Below are 22,446 nucleotides of genomic sequence, written 5' to 3'. Positions count from 1 at the left end.
TCCCCTTTTGAATGCAATCAACTGAACCAAAAGTGTCAAAAAAAATCCCAAAATCAAAAAAAAATTGGATTTTGGACTATTTCTTAACTGCAGTAATTAGCCCTCCTCATCGAGAGATCAACGATATATCATAAGTGGTACTTATTTTCATTGGTTCCAGAGTTTTAACCAAATGAAACTTTGGATAATGAAATATTTGGATCTTACAAGGTGAAACACATCGGTTGGAACAGACTTTTTTTTTTTAATTTAAATGTACTGATTTATTAAAAATTATTAACCTCCGATTGTAAAAAAACTTTTACAATAAATAATAATCCAATAATAGCAATAAAAAAAATAAAAAAATGAAAAACCATTTGTTATAGTGAAATAAAATTTGATGTACTTTTAAAAATGTGTGTATGTAATTTAATAGGCGTACAAGGAAGTCATTTGGTATCCACATCAGATTTTTTTCAATATGTCATTAATATATTATTATATTTTATTTATAAATATCCACGTGATGAGAAAGTACTGCAGCTGTGTTTTCTGATTTTTTTTATAATTAGTAAAAAGATATAAAATGCTCTCGATTGGTTTAATGTAGTGGGCAATTTTAAACATACATTTTTTTAAATATAATTAGACTTTTTTTTTTAAATTTATTCACTACAGTCAACATGAAGGATTGTAGAAGTTAAAGACATGAAATCTGTAGCTGACCGCATTTCAATCTGGAACCATTAAAAAAGGAATTATTATTACATTATTTATTTATTTTTATACTACCCAATTGAATGCAATTAAATAACCTACGTAAAACATTTTTTTATTAATTAATTGGGTGGAGTCATACCAATACCTATGACTTTTTTATATGTGGATAAATTTTGAATTTGTCTGAACCACACCTAGTTATACATTACTCTACACACAATGAATGCAGTCGTCTAAAATTAATACTTAAGCTAGTATCGCATATAATTTATGCATACCAAATAAATCATATGTACTTGATAAATCATACTCTAGAAAAGAATGTAAAACAATTATGTTGAACTTTATGTACTTGTATACACTTACTTGTCAGATTTACTTCAAGGTTTAATCTGAAATACACTATGGTATCTTAGAAAATGTTGTAACTGGACTTTTACAAATCATTTATTTACTTACATAACATGTCACTAAACTGTAATGCTACCCATATGCTTGTCTGAATTTAAATGCCAATAACTAGTTTAATTACAATTACAAATTTTACATTATATATAAATATAATCTATAGTTTTTATTTATTATGGAAAATAACACATAATTGTAGCTATTATTATTTATTATACTTTTGGAGGGTTATGCATGTGGTTTTATGCAATTCTTTAAACTTTTATATATTTATGCAAATACATGCTGAAAGCATTATGGTACAACCTCAATAAATTAACACATTCATTTCTTTTGATCTTCCCACCCTCTGGCACAACAGCTTGTTTTTTAAACTAACAGAATCTAATTATAAATAAAAAACAGTTCAGACACAAATATATTTATAAACATATTAAGGTGGTCAGAATAAAAAATACTGTGTGTTGCCAACTTCTGGAGTAGAGTTGCTTTTTTCTGTCTTTTATCCAAAAAGTTCTAGGGTTCAAATCCAAGTCAGATTCAGCATTTTTAACTTTTTAAAAATTTTTTCTCATAAAAAAAAATTTCTTTAAATGGACATCTATCTACACTTGTTAACATGAATAAATAATGTCAGGAAATGTAGATAGTTAAACAATAAAGGAAGACAAATATTTTGTATACTTGAGCAACTTAAACTGAAACGTAAAGTATCATGCAAAACTTCAAAGTTCATTTTTTCAGATACTGTTCAAAAAGTTTTTAGTATTTAGCAAGTTTAAATGTACAACCAAATAATCAATAATTGGGAAGAAGGGTTCAAGGATAAGGAAAAACAGTAGATGTTAAAAATGGATAAGTTACTCATCGAGATAAAAATAAGAATAGTTTACCATCTTCATCAAGATCTGCAATACAAAGCTAATCTATCAACAGGTTTTGTTATTAACTTGAAGAATCTATTTGCTTATAGTCCTACCTTACAGCTGTCTATGAACTGTATCAAATGAGGAACTAAACATCATCTGCATTTTAATGCACATTGTGGCATGCCAATGAACCAATGAATATTATTATATTCAGTTCAACAAGGAAGCCTTATGCAAAACATTTCATTTTTAATTATTTCTAATAAGCTTATCATGGCATCTTGTTATTCACAAGAAATATTATATTAATATCAGAAGTAACTTGTGTTTCATATCAGATTGCCTGTAACTCTTCTTGATGCCAACTTACAGGAGCGGTAATGAATTATTGTATTTGTAACACAGGAAACGTGCCATCCATGAATAGGAATTCAATACAAAGCCTTCCATATAAAAGACAAAGTGTTATCGCTTTACTATAAGGTGTTAACTGATTAACAATGAACTTATTTATAAAATAGTTACTATATTATTTTAAGAAATAAATAATTTAATCTGAATAAACTGCATCCCTTACAAAGTCGTTAACAAGAAGTGCTTGTTGGCATTCATTTGAAACTTGTGACCATAGCAGTCAATGTCACTTCTATTTATTTTAAACAAATTAATAAAAATATGAAAACAATATTTTATTCTCAAGATTTTCAATTAAAAAGCACATACGTAAATAAAGGTTTAACTTCTAAACAGATATTAATGGTAATCTATATAAGATCATGAATATATAGAACAAGATCACGATATAAGAATACATAAACTATTAGCCAAGTTTTAATAGAATTAATAATTTCATATTTTTCAACGTTTATTTGTTTAGTTTTAATCTTACATCATATTATTAGTAAATTGGTTAATGAAAAATAACTACAAATGACATACTTCCACGTTTACATAGTAATTGGTTTCTTTCTCTCTACTGATTAATATTCATCAGTCTGTATATGGTAAAGACAACTTGATATTGTCACAGAAATTTTATACATAACTTACTGATCTGCATTAGTTGTAATTGTGTTTTTCTTTTTTAATTTTGTTATTATTAATGATAAAACACCTTTACAAGATAACTGTATTAACGATTAATTTGGTAGATTAGCTTCAGATAGAAATTATAAAGCACTACAGAAATTTACCAGATTAAAAGATAAATTAAATCACAGCAAACAAACATGGAGAGTCAATATTTCATTACAAGTATATCATGTATACAATATAAAACTGCTTTACAGAAAGAATCTATCTATTCATACAAGACTAACTTCTATTTAATTTTAGTTAATTATTATCACTGCAGATCTATAGCAGTAACAAAAATAAAAACTAATGAAATAAGCAAGTTCTTGTAATTTCTGTTTATTTTTTTTATCCAGATTTACAAGCAACATAATAAATTTTCTGTTATCTCTATTTAATTTATTATTTACAAGAATTTTTTTTTTTTAAAGTACTCAGCTTATACAGGGCTAAGCTTTAAAAAATAAAACAAATTTTTTTAAGCAACCTCAAAATGAGTAATTTCTTAGTTTTGGTGTGTAGATACTGTTTAATTTTATCTGCTCAAGCCATACTTTTCAATAATTTAAAAAGTAACAAAAGCAGAAAATTCAATAATTACTTATTTTATGTTGCAGGGAAATTAGGTTGGTGATATCAGATAATTTTAAATAAAGATTACTTAAAACAAAAATTTACATATACAGTACTAAATTCATGCTTTGAAAAATTAATAAACTTCATGTCTAGATTTTTTTTTAAATATCACTGTTTACTATTGGATTGTCATAATATAATACCGTAAGATCTGATATTCACAATATTGTTTAATAGATTTTTTTTATGCAGAAATTCAAAAAAATTGATAAAAAAAAATTAAATTAAAAGATAATACACATCCCCTTTTATTCCAGAAAACCTTGGCAGTAGTTGTTTATATAGTTTTCTTAATCGTTATTTTATATTTTTATCAACGTACAAGGTTTGTAACTTTTTGCACTTCTTTAATTTTTTTTTAATCCAGGCAGGATTTTTGTAGACCGTAATTTAAACTTTAAAAAATAAACTAAAACAAAGTTTAAAAACTAATAAACTCGACTTAAAGTTTAAAAAAGTAAAATAAAATACTGGTTATGGATATTTTCAATTCCACTGTATCCACTTTTTTATTATTTGGTCATTGCAAATAAAAAACTTTCCCTTAATGCTGAAATATTACACAAATCATTAATTCTTTTTTTTTTTGTCTTCAGTCATTTGACTGGTTTGATGCAGCTCTCCAAGATTCCCTATCTAGTGCTAGACGTTTCATTTCAGTATATCCTCTACATCCTACATCCCTAACAATTTGTATTACATATTCCAAACGTGGCCTCCCTACACAAATTTCCCTTCTACCTGTCCTTCCAATATTAAAGCGACTATTCCAGGATGCCTTTGTATGTGGCCTATAAGTCTGTCTCTTCTTTTAACTATATTTTTCCAAATGCTTCTTTCTTCATCTATTTGCCGCAATAACTCTTCATTTGTCACTTTATCCACCCATCTGATTTTTAACATTCTCCTATAGCACCACATTTCAAAAGCTTCTAATCTTTTCTTCTCAGATACTCCGATCGTCCAAGTTTCACTTCCATATAAAGTGAACTCCAAACATACACTATCAAAAATCTTTTCCTGACATTTAAATTAATTTTTGATGTAAACAAATTATATTTCTTATTGAAGGCTCGTTTAGCTTGTGCTATTCGGATTTTATATCGCTCCTGCTTCGTCCATCTTTAGTAATTCTACTTCCCAAATAACAAAATTCTTCTACCTCCATAATCTTTTCTCCTCCTATTTTCACATTCAGTGGTCCATCTTTGTTATTTCTACTACATTTCATTAATTTTGTTTTCTTCTTGTTTATTTTCATGCGATAGTTCTTGCGTAGGACTTCTACGTAGGACTATGTTCGTAGGACTATGCCGTTCATTGTTTCTTCTAATTCCTTTTTACTCTCAGCTAGAATTACTATATCATCAGCAAATCGTAGCATCTTTATCTTTTCACCTTGTACTGTTACTCCGAATCTAAATTGTTCTTTAACATCATTAACTGCTAGTTCCATGTAAAGATTAAAAAGTAACGGAGATAGGGAACATCCTTCTCGGACTTCCTTTCTTATTACGGCTTCTTTCTTATGTTCTTCAATTGTTACTGTTGCTGTTTGGTTCCTGTACATGTTAGCAATTGTTCTTCTATCTCTGTATTTGAACCCTAATTTATTTAAAATGCTGAACATTTTATTCCAGTCTACGTTATTGAATGCCTTTTCTAGGTCTATAAATGCCAAGTATGTTGGTTTGGTTTTCTTTAATCTTCCTTCTACTATTAATCTGAGTCCTAAAATTGCGTCCCTTGTCCCTATACTTTTCCTGAAACCAAATTGGTCTTCTCCTAACACTTCCTCCACTCTCCTCTCAATTCTTCTGTATAGAATTATAGTTAAGATTTTTTATGCATGATTAGTTAAACTAATTGTTCTGTATTCTTCACATTTATCTGCCCCTGCTTTCTTTGGTATCATTACTATAACACTTTTTTTGAAGTCTGACGGAAATTCCCTTTTTTCATAAATATTACACACCAGTTTGTATAATCTATCAATCGCTTCCTCACCTGCATTGCGCAGTAATTCTACAGGTATTCCGTCTATTAATTCAGTAATCAATAAATATATATTCTTCATAATTACAAAAAAAAATCACAGCTAGTATTTCTAATTAACCCAGTGGTAAAGTTATATCACTATTTACAAAAAATATTTTTAAGTTTGTATTTAATAATACATTATTACATGTCGCTGCATTTTTTTAATTAAGTATATTATGTTTTTTTTTTTGTTTATAGGTACGAGGAAGCTCCACTGACATGCAGGACGAACAGGAGAATACAAGTCCATACACAATCTCAAAGATTTCCAACAGGGATGCTGATCGTGTAATTGATTTCTTACGAAGATTCTTTTTCAAAGATGAACCGCTTAATGTTGCAGTAGGACTATTGGATGATCCAAATTCTAATTGTTTAGAATTGGAACAGTACTGCATTAATTCAATTCCAGATGGTGAGTATTAAAAAATTTAGAATGAATAAATTAGATGTTAGAAGTTATAAACTGAGTTTTAGATTTCCTGTTGTGACTTCACTTCGAATTTACAAACATAAATTAACATCACCATGTTACCAATCTCTTAAAAATTTATTCAATACCGTTGCATAAAATGGCAAAAATGTGAAAAAAGACAATTTGTTTTTCTACCCCTTAAAATATTGTAGTTCAAGAAAACAGGATATTATTTTTCAGATATTTATCTGAAGAGTATTTACAAACCCACATCGATCCTAGTAACGCACAGCCCTATTTCAGTGCTTTAAAACAAATGAAGAGTTCACACATTAATTAATAACAGTTATTCAGTCTGGAAGTGTAATTTTTCCAGGAAGTTCGACAAAAGCTAAATGTGAACGCAAGGTAGTTATGTAGGCAACTTTTTAACTTTTTTTCTTTTTACCAGTTTATTTAGGAATACCTGCCTGCTACTTTAAAAGGAGCATGTAATTTTTTTTAGAAAAGTAATGCAATAAACATAAAAAATTCAGGAGAAAACTCTTTAGCAGTTATTTTAAACCAAGTACAGCTCTGGTAAGTATGAACATCAATTCCTTTACAAAATATAAAGAAAATGAACCCAAAAGAAAACAATCACTTTACCCCAGAACTGGTAATAACAAAGTAACGTCAAATGTTGCAGAGAGGAAATAGTTGTGTGTAGATAAAGTAAGGTAAAAAATAATCAGAACTATTTATTAAATAAGGACTACACCATCAATCCAGCCACTTTTTAGTAATGATTTATCACCAATGATTAAAAAGTTAGTAATACTGTATGAAAATAGTATAAAAAAATGATATGATCCAATGTTTAGATAATGAAATTAAGTATTTTTAAAGTAATGAATAAAATTATTTAATAATATTTTATGTAATTTACTATAAGAAAAACTAATAAAACTTTATAAACTCAGTAAATAAAGTAATTAAGAAAATATGTTATGTTTTATCATAGGTAATAATAATATAAAATAATCATCGTTCTTAAGCATTAACTGGTCATAACCTACTTTGGAATAAGCGTGTTATTCTAATAATATATGCATAAATGTATTTACTCTAAGCAAATATTTAATACATATGCTTCTAGTTATTTCAATCACTTTTTTAACTTCTAATTACTAATAGAAAATATGGAATGTATTTGAGATAATCACTGAATACTTGATTTTTAAAAGAAATCTTCAATCATTCATTAAAACTGATAATGTTCGAAGAAATACGGTGCGATAATTTTATCATTCACATCATTACACTATAATTCTAGCATGGACTATAATACTAAAGAAATACTAACATTTGATTTGACTCATGGAATGTAATTATGTACAACTGATTATGTCTTACAGCATGTGTTGGAAATGTCCACCAATTTCTAGAAGGCAGGTCTGAACCCTTTATTTTTTGACCCCTTCATAAGACATCACAGCTAATGGTATACATCTATGAAGTAATGGCTCACTCCATGTCTTGTAGAGTATGTGAGTTTGCGATATAAACATCCTTTCAAAAAACCCCAGAGAAAGAAGTCTGATGACAATAAGTCGGGAATGAGGGGGGTCACAGATCTTTTGAAATCATGCGATCATCAAACATTTCTTCCAAAAATTCCATGGTGTTTTTGGATGTATGACACGTTGCTTCAACTTGTTGCGGGTAACAATAGCGTTTTTCAGACTGGAGATGAGCTACAAATTGTGTAACTATATTCTGATGCGCCAGACTGTCAAGGGTTTTGTAAAAAAAATTGAGCCCATTATTCGTTGTTGAGAAATTGCACACCAAGCCCCTTACCTTCTGTGAGTGCAGCGGCGATTCACATAAGATGTTCTGACTATTGATATAACCACTAACGTGAAAATATCTTCGACACTAAAAAAACACATTATCCAGTAATGCCCATCCCATTACTTTCCACCTGGTTGATAACAACTGGAAGTATCTTACTCTTTTAACAGTTTCTGGGAGTTTCAGTTCCTGTAAGCAATGTATTTGTTATGCATGTACACCTAATTCCTTTGTGGCCTCTTACACATTACTGTATGATATTCCTGCCTGCGATGATAATTTACGCAAACTTTTCCTTGGACACTATTCAAATAATGCATGTAACTCTTCCTACTTTTCCTTCAGTCAATACTAAAGCACGCCTACTCTTCCTCTTGTCAGTAATACTACCAGTCTCTCAATTGATGATTCATGTTATTGTTGAGTTGTTTAGCACAGGTGCACTGTAAATCTAACACGAAATTGATCTTTAACATACTCATATGATTTGCTTTTGAAGTACATCTTGACAATAAGCAAATACTGTACGATTGAAAACGGCAAGATTATTTATAAGGAGTACACCATCTCACATGTTCTGTAATAATAAAGACCATGTGCTCTGAGTGCACAAAAACAATCACTGCATATTGCCACTGATGCCATCTTCTTTTTCTTTTTCCTGATTAGCCTCTGGTAATTTCAGTTCAGATAATACTTCAGAGGATGATATGTATGAGTGTAAATGAAGTGTAGTCTTGTACAGTCTCAGTTCGACCATTCCTGAGATGTGTGGTTAATTGAAACCCCACCACCAAAGAACACCGGTATCCACGATCCAGTATTCAAATCCGTGTAAAAATAACTGACTTTACTAGGACTTGAATGCTGGAACTCTCCAAATCAGCTGATTTGAGAAGACGTGTTCACGACTAGACCAACCCCGTTGGGCTCACTGATGTCACCTGTAGGTAAACCAACTTTGAAGCCAACAACCAGACAAGCATCAACTAATTTCCAAAAATTGCTATAAAGTGGTTACTCAATGTCGGTGTATTCAAGGCAAATGATGTGCACAATAAAATATCACACTGCAGTAATCACAAAATTCTAGAACTTCACTCTCTCTCCAATTACATTGAACCCATTTTTAATTACTAGTACACAAAAACAAAACAGATTTTTTTTAATCATTATTTTTTATTATAGGTGCATCACTGATGGCACAGAATAATGCAGGTGACATAGTTGGTGTATGTTTAAATGGTATTGATGTAAGAGGAGGTACTAAAGCATCAGAGGAAGTAAATGTTGCTGATGAAGAATGTTCTAACCCAAAATTTAAAAAAATATTAAATTTACTATCTGTTGTCGGTAAGCAATCAGATGTATTTGGGCAATTTCCTAACATCGATAAAGTACTGGAAGTTAGAATATTATCAGTCGATGATAACTACAGAGGTAAAGGAATCGCAAAATCGCTCATTGAAAGATCTAAGTAAGTATAACAATTACAATTATGTAATCATTACTAATTAAGTAATCTCTCATTTTCTTCAGGTTATGTTATTCAATATTACATGCTAAAATACAGTTAACCAACATTCATCATGCAAAATTATACTAATAATATTGTTTCTAATTAAACTAAAAAAAAGATCTACAACTGGAAAAAATTTTTAAATTTGATCATAAATGATAAGTGTAAAATATTGAAAATGAAATAACAAATAGTTATAAAATCAAAACACAACTAATGAACATATATTTATATATGTTGTAGATTGTATGTATATTAAATTTATGTAACTAACAATAAACAGGGAATCAATAGTTAATCATCGGATCCCTATCAATTCTGTTCTAAAAACAGTTTTTCAATGCCCAATTTACATATCAAAGAGCAAAACATTATAATAATTAATTAGAACAATTTTATTATGAAAATAATTATATTTAAAAATTTACACATTTTCTCACAGTTACAAGCAGTAAGCATGTCAGTACAAATCATTATAAATTCTCTCATGGAAATGGAACAAAGATGTTATAACCACAGTAAGTAAATTTTTAACAGAATATCATAAACTCAACACACACACAAAGTATAACATTTTTGAATTAAATAAATTTTGTAGAAACTGCAAGTCTTGCCAATCATGTTAGTATTTTTTTGGAGAATCTTAAAACAGCGAAAGAACCCTAAATTATCTAAAATAAATCACAGAAAATAGGACTAAAAATTTCCTTCAAAAAGATAGAATGCATAATCATTCCCCCAAATCCTGAAATATAAAATATTGAAAAGTCAATAAATTTAAATATCTGAGAGAAAAATCCCAGAACCAATAAAAATAGGTGAAAACAAATAAAAATTTAAAAGTAATAAAGATCTTTACAAAAGAATGAAACTGAAAAAATGTATGATTTCATCAATGAAAAAAAAAGCCAATACTTCAGTCACCTCATGAGAATGAATGATAACAAGCTCACAAAACAAATCTTCAACCACATTTAAAACAAAAAGAATGGAAAATATAAATTAATCTATCTCAATGATTCAAAAAGATCTAAAAGGAATAAAAATATCTGAAGAAATAGTAGAATGCTCAGAAAATTGGAACAAGATTTCAAAAATATTCAAGAGAAGGAAAAAACAAATTTAAAGAATGAATTATTGGAAGACCGGGAAAGAAAATTCCCCAAAAAAAAGAAATGAATCCAAAATGGTGCTTCATGTGACCCTCAGAGGTCAAACTCAAAAAATATTCTTTCATACCACTTTATATAAACATCATTAACAACAATGTTTGTAATACGACTGAGGAAGACTGAACCATAGTTCTAAAAAAAATTCTGAAAGGATATTTCTGGTTATTTATAAAAAGTATTATGATTTTTATAATTTAAAAAAAAATGTAATACCCTTATGATAAAAAAACTTTATAAAAGGTTTATATATATATATATATATATATATATATATATATAAACCTTTAAATCAGAAGAAGGAATATTACCTTAATTTCTAGAGAACCTTACCAGTAAAAATCCCAAAATAATCAAGCATGTTTGACTAATACTGATAAATGATCACTGAATAATAATAATAATTTTAGAGCTTTAACTTCATTTGGCTTAGTGTCGATTTTAACAGATCTCAAAATGGAACACATATCAGAAAAATTTTTTCTAAACTTCTCTCTCTTGAACAAACAAAAACCTACAGCAAGTTGCACAAGACAGGCTGGCATCAGTGACCTAATTTATGAAAAAAAAGTAGTAACCAGAGATGAAACATTTTCTAAGGCTATCACTCTGAGCCAAAGGCATATTGAAAACTACAAATTCTCTGACAAAAGAAAGCCAGGCAATCACAAAGCAATGTGAAACTCATTCTAACAATCTTTTTTGATTATCAAGGCATGGTTCACCAGTAGTTTGCTCCTCAAGGGCAAACTATCAATAAAGAGTACTACATAAATTTTTTTGTCTACTAAGAAACCACAGCTTTGGAAAAATTATTGGAAAATTCATCATAACACTCCAGACCATGCATCACAACTTATCCAGACTCTTTGCAAAACATGAGATCAAACTACTTCAGCAGGTTCCTTACTCACCAAACATGGCTCCCTGTAAATTGTGGTCCTTTCCTATGCTTAAAGGAAAGAAATTTTAAGACTGAGAAAAAATCAAAACAAATGTGACAAGAGGACTTATGGTGCTCACTGAAAATGACATTGAAAAATACTTCCATCAGAGGGAACATCACTAGAATAAGAGTGTTACATGAGAAGGGATCTTCTACTGTGGAAGAACAACTAAATAGGTTAAGTATTTTTGTTTTTATGACCTAAGGTCAGATACTATTTGATCATACGTTATATTCAGCAAGGTGAAACTATTGATTATTGAAGAATTGAGAAAGAAATCGGAAAAGAATGTTTTTATTCAAGGAGTAAAAGATATCTCAATAACAATAGTTGCTTAATTACCGTACACCCAAACTCTCTGCACAGCACATTTCTCAATCGCAGTAAAGATGAAGGGATTGCGATGGCAGAGTTTTATCATTCCCCATGATGAATATCACTTTACTTTCAAATAATGAATAAAGAGAAGAAATGGATTCACAGTCCTTAAAGGGTTATGAGCCCTTACGGAAATCATGGCAGTTTATAATCTGGTCCAAAGTAATACCTGATAAGTCTTCTTTTGTTAAAAATTCCAGAAAAATTCATGCAAATAATATTAGAATTAAATCAAAATTCAACTAACAAGCATTTAAAAGTGAAATTAGGGATGTAGTTTGTCCTTGAGGAACAAACTACTGGTGAACCATGCCTTGATAATCAAAAAAGATTGTTAGAATGAGTTTCACATTGCTTTGCGATTGCCTGGCTTTCTTTTGCCAGAGAACTTGTTGTTTTTCAATATGCCTTTGTCTCAGAGTAAGAAGCATTTCAAAAGTGAAGGACTAATTCAAATCTGCAGCACAAATAAAAATAAAACAGCTCTAATCTCACTTACTAAATTTTTTATATATATGCTAATATGGCCTGTGTTCAAGATCATAAGCTTGGAAACATAGCGTACTTCTTAGTTGATTACATAATACATAATAATACGTAATACTTGATAATAATAGTCTCATTCTGTATCTGAATAAACTAATTCATGAATAAAGTAAAAATAATAAAACTGGCTTAACAACAACCAAATAATTTAATAATACAATAGAGAATTAGATCCTTGATAATAAGTGTATTCAACCAGTTCATACATTATGATTGAAAAAGAAAACTCTCTTTACTTAACACCACACCTTACTTAGAACAAATAAAAAATTAAAACTTATAAATCTGAAATATAATTAGCACACTGAGGTCTCAAGATACGTGATATTTAAGTTATAAGATTTCACTAGCAACTACTTGTTTTAGACCAAGGTTTCATACATATGCAATCAGTTTTACAAATATGAGTCATTGACCTTCCTCCTATGCACTCGACCAACCTCTTTAATTTGCAGCAGTACAGTAACAACGAAATTGCTTAACTTACTTCAGCTAGGAATCTCTTGACGGTTTGATTCAAAGTTAATCTAATAGTATTTTGTAAGTTCTGTAATTTCTGTAAATTTTTTAATTGTAATCAATATATTGTAATAAATATAGAAAGGGCAATAAATAAAAATAAAAGTTCTAAATTTGCATTGCTTTAATTGCTGAAATAAAAACAAATAAAAATAAGAATAAGAAGAGAGAAAATTATTTACAGATTATTGAAATTAAAGTAAATTAAAACTTCCAACAAATAACAGCAAATAGTAAAATAAAAAAAAGAACAAACTGAAAGAGAAACAAATCAAGAATATGTCTGAAGTAAAATGGTTAACTTTTTGTAAATTATTTAAAGACAAAAAGCAAAACTATTTCAATTGAATTAAGAAAAAGAATGGATAAAGACTGTATCATATTATCAAGCCATTTAGAAATATTCTTTTAACTACAACATAAACTAATAATAATAATAATAATAATAATATACAGTTACTGGAAATAAAACCATATGTTATATGATTTTGTTAATCTATAATTAATGGCTTCAACCACTGCACAATTTGAAGTATTTGATAATTTGGATTTAAAAAATTATTTTTCTATAATATTCCAAGTATCACAAAAATCAAGTTGTGAGGGATGCATTTTACAAGAAACATGAATAGATTAAATTTCATAAAGAATGTAGATTTGATTTTATTCAAAACATCTCTAGCTGCCATTTCTATTTTTTTCCATAAGACAGCAAATAATTTCACAGGATCAAAAAAGAGAGTCATCACTGACCCCTAATAAAAAAAGAATCAGCTAAATGAAAGTTTCATAATACCATATATGTAACCAGCATGATAGCTGATTTGATACCAACTGGCACTTATCCTGGCAGCAAAGAATAAATGATAAGATAATGGAGGGGGAAGGAAAGAGACTATCAATTCATAAACGGGTGCCTTCATTTAGAGTACTGTATTGTTTTGCCCAATATATCATCTTACTCAGAACCAAAAAAAGGATTTAAAAAAGATAATTCAAGAAATTCTCTAAACATTTTCGAATAAAAATAATATGCTTAATAAACATTTTTGTAGACGTAAACTATACAAAAAAAAACCCAAGCAATGTTGTGACAGTACTTTTTCAGTATTTTTTGTATAAAACTAAAAATTTAGCCCTTTCCTTAGTTATAGAGTTGAAAATGTTTTAATCCAGATTCTCATATTTTCTTATCTAAATTTATGTCAAGCTAAGTATTTTATCCATAATGATGAATGTGAAATGAATCAAATCACTCTCAAAAATTATACGGCCATTCTCAAGAATAACAATCATCCCAGCCAATATTTATTAACTGATAATAAAAATTGCAAAGTTTACGAAAATCATACAATACTATAACTAAGGTATTTTGATCATCTTTAATATGTGCTTAAATATCTCTAAAATGTCAATATTTGCAGAAAAATTACTTTCAAGAACAATTTCAATTAATATCTGTGATAAATATTGAAAACTATTCCTGGTTTTAATATTATCTTTAAAAAAAGGAAAAATTATAAAATCGAAGTTAAGAGCTTGAAACAGTAACAATGATTCAAGTGTAAAAGCATATAATAACTACCCCTGTTACAAGATTTGGAAACTACATTTATCTTTATCATACATGTAAAAAAAGGGATAATAAGAATATTTTCAAATCAATAATGCAAAACATCTATGTTTACAGGTGAATAAATATAATTACCACCTTTACCAGTAACACAGTTAAAATCTCTACTAACTCCTACATCTCAATTAGAAAAAATAAAAATTTATATTTTTATTGATGAAAGTATTTTTGAAAGATTCTTTTACAGTATTTGTAATAATAATTTTAATAAGATACAAAACATGTACACAAAAAAAAATTCAACTCCCTGATTTTAGTTTTTTGGTTTACAAAATTTATAGAGATGATTTCCTAATACAAAATCTAACACAATTTTTTATGATTATAGATCAGAACATTTTTACATAAAACACCAAATATATAGTAAAAAATTTCCATATAAATTTCATTTTCTAACTTTTAGTATTTTAACTCAAAATGTCAAAGAAATATTACAAAAGAGGGTGAATGGGTTTTGTTTGTTGTGTGTGGTCACATTTTTATTTTAGCTGCTATTGATGCAGAGCACACCAATGGTTGTATGCCGGGTGGCTGCATGCAGCACATGAACGATTAATTTGTTTGAATGATTTATTGAAATTATATTTTATCTAAAATTATATTTATGTTTTGGGAATAAAAAAGGAAAACACTGAGGTTAGAGCTGTGTTAAAAAATCACAACTCAAGTAACAGCTAAAAATATTCACAATTATGAATTTTTTTTTGTCTTCAGTCATTTGACTGGTTTGATGCAGCTCTCCAAGATTCCCTATCTAGTGCTAGTCGTTTCATTTCAATATACCCCCTACATCCTACATCCCTACCAATTTATTTTACATATTCCAAACGTTGCCTGCCTATATGATTTTTTCCTTCTACCTGTCCCTCCAATATTAAAGCGACTATTCCAGGATGCCTTTTAATATGTGGCCTATAAGTCTGTCTCTTCTTTTAGCTATATTTTTCCAAATGCTTCTTTCTTCATCTATTTGCCACAACACCTCTTCATTTGTCACTTTATCCACCCATTTGATTTTTAACATTCACCTACAGCACCACATTTCAATCTTTTCTTCCCAGATACTCCAATCGTCCAAGTTTCACTTCCCTATAAAGCAACACTTCAAACGTATACTTTCAAAAATCTTTTCCTGACATTTAAATTAATTTTTGATGAACAAATTATATTTCTGAGTGAAAACTCGTTTTGCCTGTTCTATTCAACATTTTATATCCCCTCCTGTTTCGTCCATCTTTTTTTAATTCTACTTCCCAAATAACAAAAATCTTCTACCTCCGTAATCTTTTCTCTTCCTATTTTTATATTCAGTGGTCCATCTACATTATTTCTATTACATTTCCTTTTGTTCTTGTTTATTCTCATGCGGTAGTTCTTGCGTAGGACTTCATCCATGCTGTTCATTGTTCCTTTTAAATCCTTTTTACTCTCAGCTAGAATTATTATATCATCAGCAAATCGTAGCATCTTTATCTTTTCACCTTGTACTGTTACTCTGGCTCTAAATTGTTCTTTACATTAACTTCTACTTCTATGTAAAGATTAAAAAGTAACGGGGATAGGGAACATCCTTGTTGGACTCCCTTTCTTTACGGCTTCTTTCTTATGTTCTTCAATTATTGCTGTTGCAGTTTGGTTCCTGTAAATGTTAGTAATTGTTCTTCTGTCTTTATACTTGAACCTTAGATTTTTTTTAAATGCTGAACATTTTATTCCAATCTATGTTATCGAATGCCTTTTCTAGGTCTATAAATACAATTATGTTGATTTGTTTTTCTTTAATCTTCCTTCTACTATTAATCTGAGGCCTAAAATTGCTTCCCTTGTCCCTATACTTTTCCTGAAACTAAATTGGTCTTCTCCTAACAATTCTTCCACTCTCCTCTCAATTCTTCTGTACAGAATCTCTAGTTAAGATTTTTGATGCATGACTAGTTATGTTCTGTATTCTTCACATTATCTGCTCCTGCTTTCTTTGGTATCATGACTATAACACTTTTTTTTAAGTTTGTTGGAACTCCCCCTTTTCCATAAATATTACACACCAGTGTGTACTAGCGATTGATAGATTTATCAATCGCTTCCTCACCTGCACTGCGCAGTAATTCTACAGGTATTCCGTCTATTCGGGAGCTTATCTTGATGAACTATAAATCAACAAACTCATCTGGATAGATATACATACAATAGTTTATCATCTTCTCAGAATTAGATAATGAAATTTTTTTGGGATAATTTTATCATGTTTTCTAATTTATAAAAAATTTTAACAGTTCAGAAAAGTGCCATTGATTGATGTTAAATATGTAAAAAGTCAAACTGGCGGCTGAAGTACCTACTTACTAAAGCTAGGCAATCCTTGTAACATCTACAAGGGTAGTCTGAAAAGTTTTGAGCCTAACATAGAAAGACGTATTTTTTCTGTCAAATATAGTTTTATTTTTCAACAAAGTCTCCTTTCAAGTAGATACACTTTTTCCAGTGATGTTCTAATGTCTTTAACCCTTCCAAATAGTAGCTGGCATCTTTCTCTGCAAAATAGCTGTTTACAAATGCAATAAACTCCTTGTCTGATGAAACTCTCTTTCGTCCAAGCAAAACTTTAAGGTTAGGAAACTAGAAAAAGTGGCTTGGGGCCAGATCTGGTGAAAATGGTGAGTGGTCAACCAATTCAAAGTGCAATTTGTGAATTTAAGCCACGGAAACCATCAAAGTGTGAGCAGGCACATTGTCTCGATAGAAAAGTACTTTCTTCTTCAAATGAGGTCGTTTTTTTTTGCAATTTCTGCCTTCAGCTTGTCAAGTAATGATGCATAATACTGTCCTGTTATTATTTTACCTTTTTGAAGATAATCGATACACAAAATTTCGTTCTAACTCAAAAACAGTCGCCATCACCTTCCTGGCCGATGGAACCATCTTCACCTTTTTCAGAGCAGGTTCACCCTTTGCAGTCCACTGTTTTGACTGTTGTTTCATCTCAGGAGTGTAGTGATGGATCCACGTTTCATCTACGGTTATGAATCAAAGCAAAAATCTGACTCATTTTGCTCCAGTACTGCTCCAGTAGGGCCTTGGAAACGTTCATTCAAATGAATTTTTGATCCAAAGTGAGCAAACGTGGCACCCAATGCACATATAGCTTTTGCATATCTAATTCTTCAGTTAATCTATGGCAAACACATTCTTTCGATACGCCCAGAGCCTCTGTTATCTCTCTTAACATTAATTTGTCAGTTGTCCAGTACCATTTGGTGGACTTTTTTGATGATATCGGTGGCAGTTGCAGTTTTTGGCCATCCTCAAAGCTCATCATCAACCAAACTGGTAGGACCATGTTTAAATTCAGCTGCCTATCTTTTCACGGTGGTAAATGATGGGACAGAGTCCCTGTTAACAGCATCCAACTTGCATAGGCGTATAGGCTTTCAAATACAAGTATTTAATCACAGCATGATATTCAATTTTTTCCATATCATAAAAACACTCACAATGACTTACTCCAACAATTATCAAACAACAACTAAACGTCCAAAATGGCTGAAATTTTAGTGAGTACCTTTCAATGCATCTGCAAATACATTCCCCAACTTTTGTTGATGAGTATGTTCATGTTGAGGCTCAAAACTTTTCAGACAACCCTCGTAATCTAATCAATTCTATAAAAGAAATGTCAATGATTTACATATGATTTACAAGTGACATCTGTTTAAAGTGAATTTATTTGTTTATTTAATGTAGTAAATCATATGTTCCATGTCCATGACTTCATAAAAAAAGAATAACAATGTTTTAAATAAACAATATAATTTAGTTATTTCAGAAGATTTTTATGAACTATGGTGGCTAAATTAACAGAAAATGTTATGTAAAATGAGGTAAAACATTTTTTTAATAGACGTAAAACTTTATTTTATAAATTTTATTCAACTAAAAAATTATCTCTTTATAAGTCTTACAATAATGTGCAATACATGCATGAAGTGTACAATATTTACATTAATTACTTATTGAAGAAAAAAGTACATAAATACATCTAAATGAATTTAAAACTCTGCCAATAAAAATTATAGAACTGATCTAGCAATGATTTTAACATTTTTTATTAATTTTTTTATTAATTTTTTTACTAAATAACTTTTTATCTTTTTCATAAAAGTGTCTAAAAAAACAATATTTATTATATGTTACAGGTCTTTAGGTCAGGAGATTGGTATCCCAATGATACGTGTGGACTGTACAAGTGCATTTTCAGCAATGGCGGTTGCACATCTTGGTTTTCAATGTATTTACACATTACAGTATGCTGAATACTTGGACAATAATGGTGAACCAATATTCAATCCTCCACCACCACATTCATGTGTTAAAACGTTTGTATATCCGTTAAATAATGTTTAATTGAAAAAAAAAAAATCAACCATAATACTACCCCATAAAAATCAATACTAAAGAATATTATTAATAGATATTAATTAATAAATACGGATAACTGATAAAAATGAAGTATAAGCATTTCAACTAATGTGTTATGATTAGTAAACAGCTTAAAATGGTTATTTTATTTTATTCCTAGATAAAATAGCATTTTGTATGTTTTCTGTTTGTAAATAAATATGTTTAAAACATTAAAATAATTTATATTTAAACATTTAGATGTAAATATAATACATGTATTTTTAGGTGTTGCATTAGTAAATAAAAGTAGTTATGAACATAGCTTACACAATTAAAAAAAAAAAAAAAAAAATTACTTTAATATTATTATTATTATTATGTAGTAATATGCCAAGTATTTTACTGACAATTAATTCTATAATCAGAAAATAAATTATTTTGATTCTTGCCAATAAAAGAGCATTTTGTATCAGTAATATATATGTATAATTAGTCACCAAACAATAAAGGTTACCTATATTCAGTGAATTATTGAATAAGAAATTATAAAAACATTTTATCCAGTTTCTCCTTTGTAACATCATACTGTATGTTCTTTCTTTTACTTCTTTTATACCTAATGTAGTTTTAATTTTCTTGGTATTCTAATTCTTGGCCGGCCTCCATGGCATGAGTGGTAGCATCTCAGCCTTTCATCCGGATACCCTTTTCAGTCAGGCATGGCACTTTTACACCCTACAAAATTGCCATTTCATCTCATCCTCTAAGGTAATACTTAACAGTGATCCTGGAAGCTAAAATAAAAAAAGTATTCTAATTCTTACTCTTCCAAATTTCCCATTAATCTGAGTATCATCATTTCATCATCTACTATCTTTTTCCATTTATTTAACGGCTACTCTTCTCTCTCTCCTTCTTTCTGACACAGTACATTTAACAATCGTAAGCATTCACACAATTCTCTGCAAATAAGCATTGTAGATGGTTCTAAATTTCATACACATATTCACACATACACAAACAATAATTAAACAACTCCATTACTTGTATTGCAGACTTCTACTTAACAAAACATCTCAACAAAAGTGAAATGAAATGAGATAACCAAGTATTTCATCCACTATACTTTCTTGTTTTAAAAACAATCAAGTTTATAAGAACCGGATACTGTTCATTTTGTTAACAACTGTATTTCCTTTCATTTATGTATTTATTTTATTCATCTTAAGCACACACTGTTTGAATATCTTATTTAGAATAGAAAATTTAAATATATATATTTTTTTTAAATTTTACATTGCCTATCAATAAAACTAATAGCAAAAACTTTCTTTATTCTGTGAATTAAAAGTTAATTCAATGGAGTGATAAGAAAAAATGGAATTTAGGAAATTAAAAAGAAAAAAAAATATATTTTTATGATACAGAATAAATAATTTAAATTTGGTATATTTGATGTAAATAATGTATATAAAAAAATAATAACAGTTTGAGTATATTTCAGTATTTTTATTCAAAGATTAGTACTGAAGATTAGTAATAAGAACTATATAAAAGAAATCAAACATATTTTCATACAGTTTCAGTTCTGTTTTCAGGTTTGTATGTTTTTATAACATAAATAATTTACAGTACATTAACAGTTTTATACATATAGGTATTAAAACAAATAAAAAACCAATATAAAAAACTTTTTTCTGACGCAAAATAAACTAGAGAAATGTGTTATTGTTTAATAATATTGTTATTATAATTGTTAATTGTATGTTATCAATAAGATTTTTTTTGTTAAAAAATGATGTATAAAATTAGATATTTGAAAATTATAAGCTACATAATATTTCAATATTTAATTACACACATTTGTGATATAAATCTTATTTTAAATAAATAAATGTATAGTTTTATTATATGTATGTCAAATCATTCTATTCTCATAATGATTTTTCTTAGATCAACAATGGAGTATAACAACTCACAAAATTCTATGAAGAAATATAAATTTTCTATTTTCACTTCAAACTAAAAATAACATAAAATTTTACAAACAATGTTTGTACAACTTCTTTTTTCAGGCACAAATTTGAAGTTTTAGCTCTACAGAAAGGGTACATAAAATATAAAATGTTAATAAACATGGGTAATGTTAAACAGCTTTTCTACAGTTAAAACAGAATAAAATTTAGCAAATGTTTCAGCCTTGAAAAGATCTACTTTTGACATGAAATCACTATCTATCCCAAGTCGCCTTGGGCAGATGATTAAAAATATTAAATGGAAAGAGTCTAATGACATATCATAAATCAAATTTGCATAAAAACAATCTAACAAGCTGCCACTTAAGATAGGATTATCACAGTTTGATGGTTCTTACATCAAAAGTTTTGTCAATATTCTTTAAAATTATATCACAACTCTACCTTTTTCATTTCCACCTAAAAGATTTCAGTTGTCTTGCGTGGAGGGCCTCTGGGTGCTTAGAGTGCGATTCACAAAAAAAAAATAGTTTCAAAATCTGCTAAATTTAAGTGTTCTATGTTTAATAGCTGAAAAATTATTTTACATTATTACATCGCCATAGTTTATTGTTAAAATTTCAACTATGTAAACTGGTATGTATAGATATAGTAAAATTACTTATGCATCACCAACAACCTCTGAGGCAAAACGATGGCATCTCAATCTTTCATCTAGATGGTCCCCGAATCAAATTCCGACCAGGAATTTTTTGTACTACTATTAAATTTCCATTTCATATTCCTATGTGCAAACGTTGAGCTAATGTGACAAACTAATCATAAAAAATGTTTAGTAAAACATATATCTTACAAGTCAACAGTAAAACAGGTATAAATTAGAACAATGAGAACAGACAAGGGGAGGCATTGAAGAAGCTGTTTTATTTTAATTTTGCTTAAAATGCCAAGGAGCATGAAAACAATAACTCCATCTCAGCAATTATTTACATATGTAACTTTTAATTATATGCAATACACACACAGAACGTGCCACACATAAAAAATTACATTACCTACTTTCTACTTACAGAAATTGTGATAAAATAAAATTTTCCAATATCTGGAGAACAGTTAGACAAAAAAATTTGTTGAAATAAAATTCAGTCTTTTTTCTAAATTTCACATAAGGAAACCCGTAAAGCTATCTCTTACAAAATGTTATTTATTTACTCAATGACTCAAAATACTACATGAAAAATATTGCTGTAAAATACAACCTGCTGATTTAAGGTAGCTTTACTGCTACTAAAACATTTCGCTCATCCTCAGATTTCAGTATAAATTGATTAAAATAACATTCAGTTTGGTCAAGCAGTACTTGAGTTTTAATGAACATCAG

General features: G+C 28.9%; 1 protein-coding gene across 9 annotated transcripts in view; it reads left to right on the top strand.

Moving 5' to 3' along the window:
- Positions 1 to 20,995, top strand: part of LOC142330985 (arylalkylamine N-acetyltransferase 1-like) — a 535,412-nt gene extending 514,417 nt beyond the window's left edge. For all 9 annotated transcript variants that reach the window (XM_075376484.1, XM_075376489.1, XM_075376490.1 and 6 more), the window contains 3 exons: positions 5,928 to 6,144; positions 9,169 to 9,457; positions 18,885 to 20,995. In XM_075376484.1, the coding sequence (XP_075232599.1) occupies positions 5,928 to 6,144; positions 9,169 to 9,457; positions 18,885 to 19,092 (714 nt within the window). In that variant the 3' untranslated portion in view covers positions 19,093 to 20,995. The remainder of the gene's footprint in view (positions 1 to 5,927; positions 6,145 to 9,168; positions 9,458 to 18,884) is intronic.
- The last annotated feature ends 1,451 nt before the right edge of the window (positions 20,996 to 22,446 follow it).

Source organism: Lycorma delicatula, chromosome 10, assembly GCF_047948215.1.
Source record: "Lycorma delicatula isolate Av1 chromosome 10, ASM4794821v1, whole genome shotgun sequence".
Classification (NCBI taxonomy): Eukaryota; Metazoa; Arthropoda; class Insecta; order Hemiptera; family Fulgoridae; genus Lycorma; species Lycorma delicatula.
Note: the sequence above shows the minus strand (reverse complement) of the source record. Positions and strands in the feature narration are given on the sequence as shown.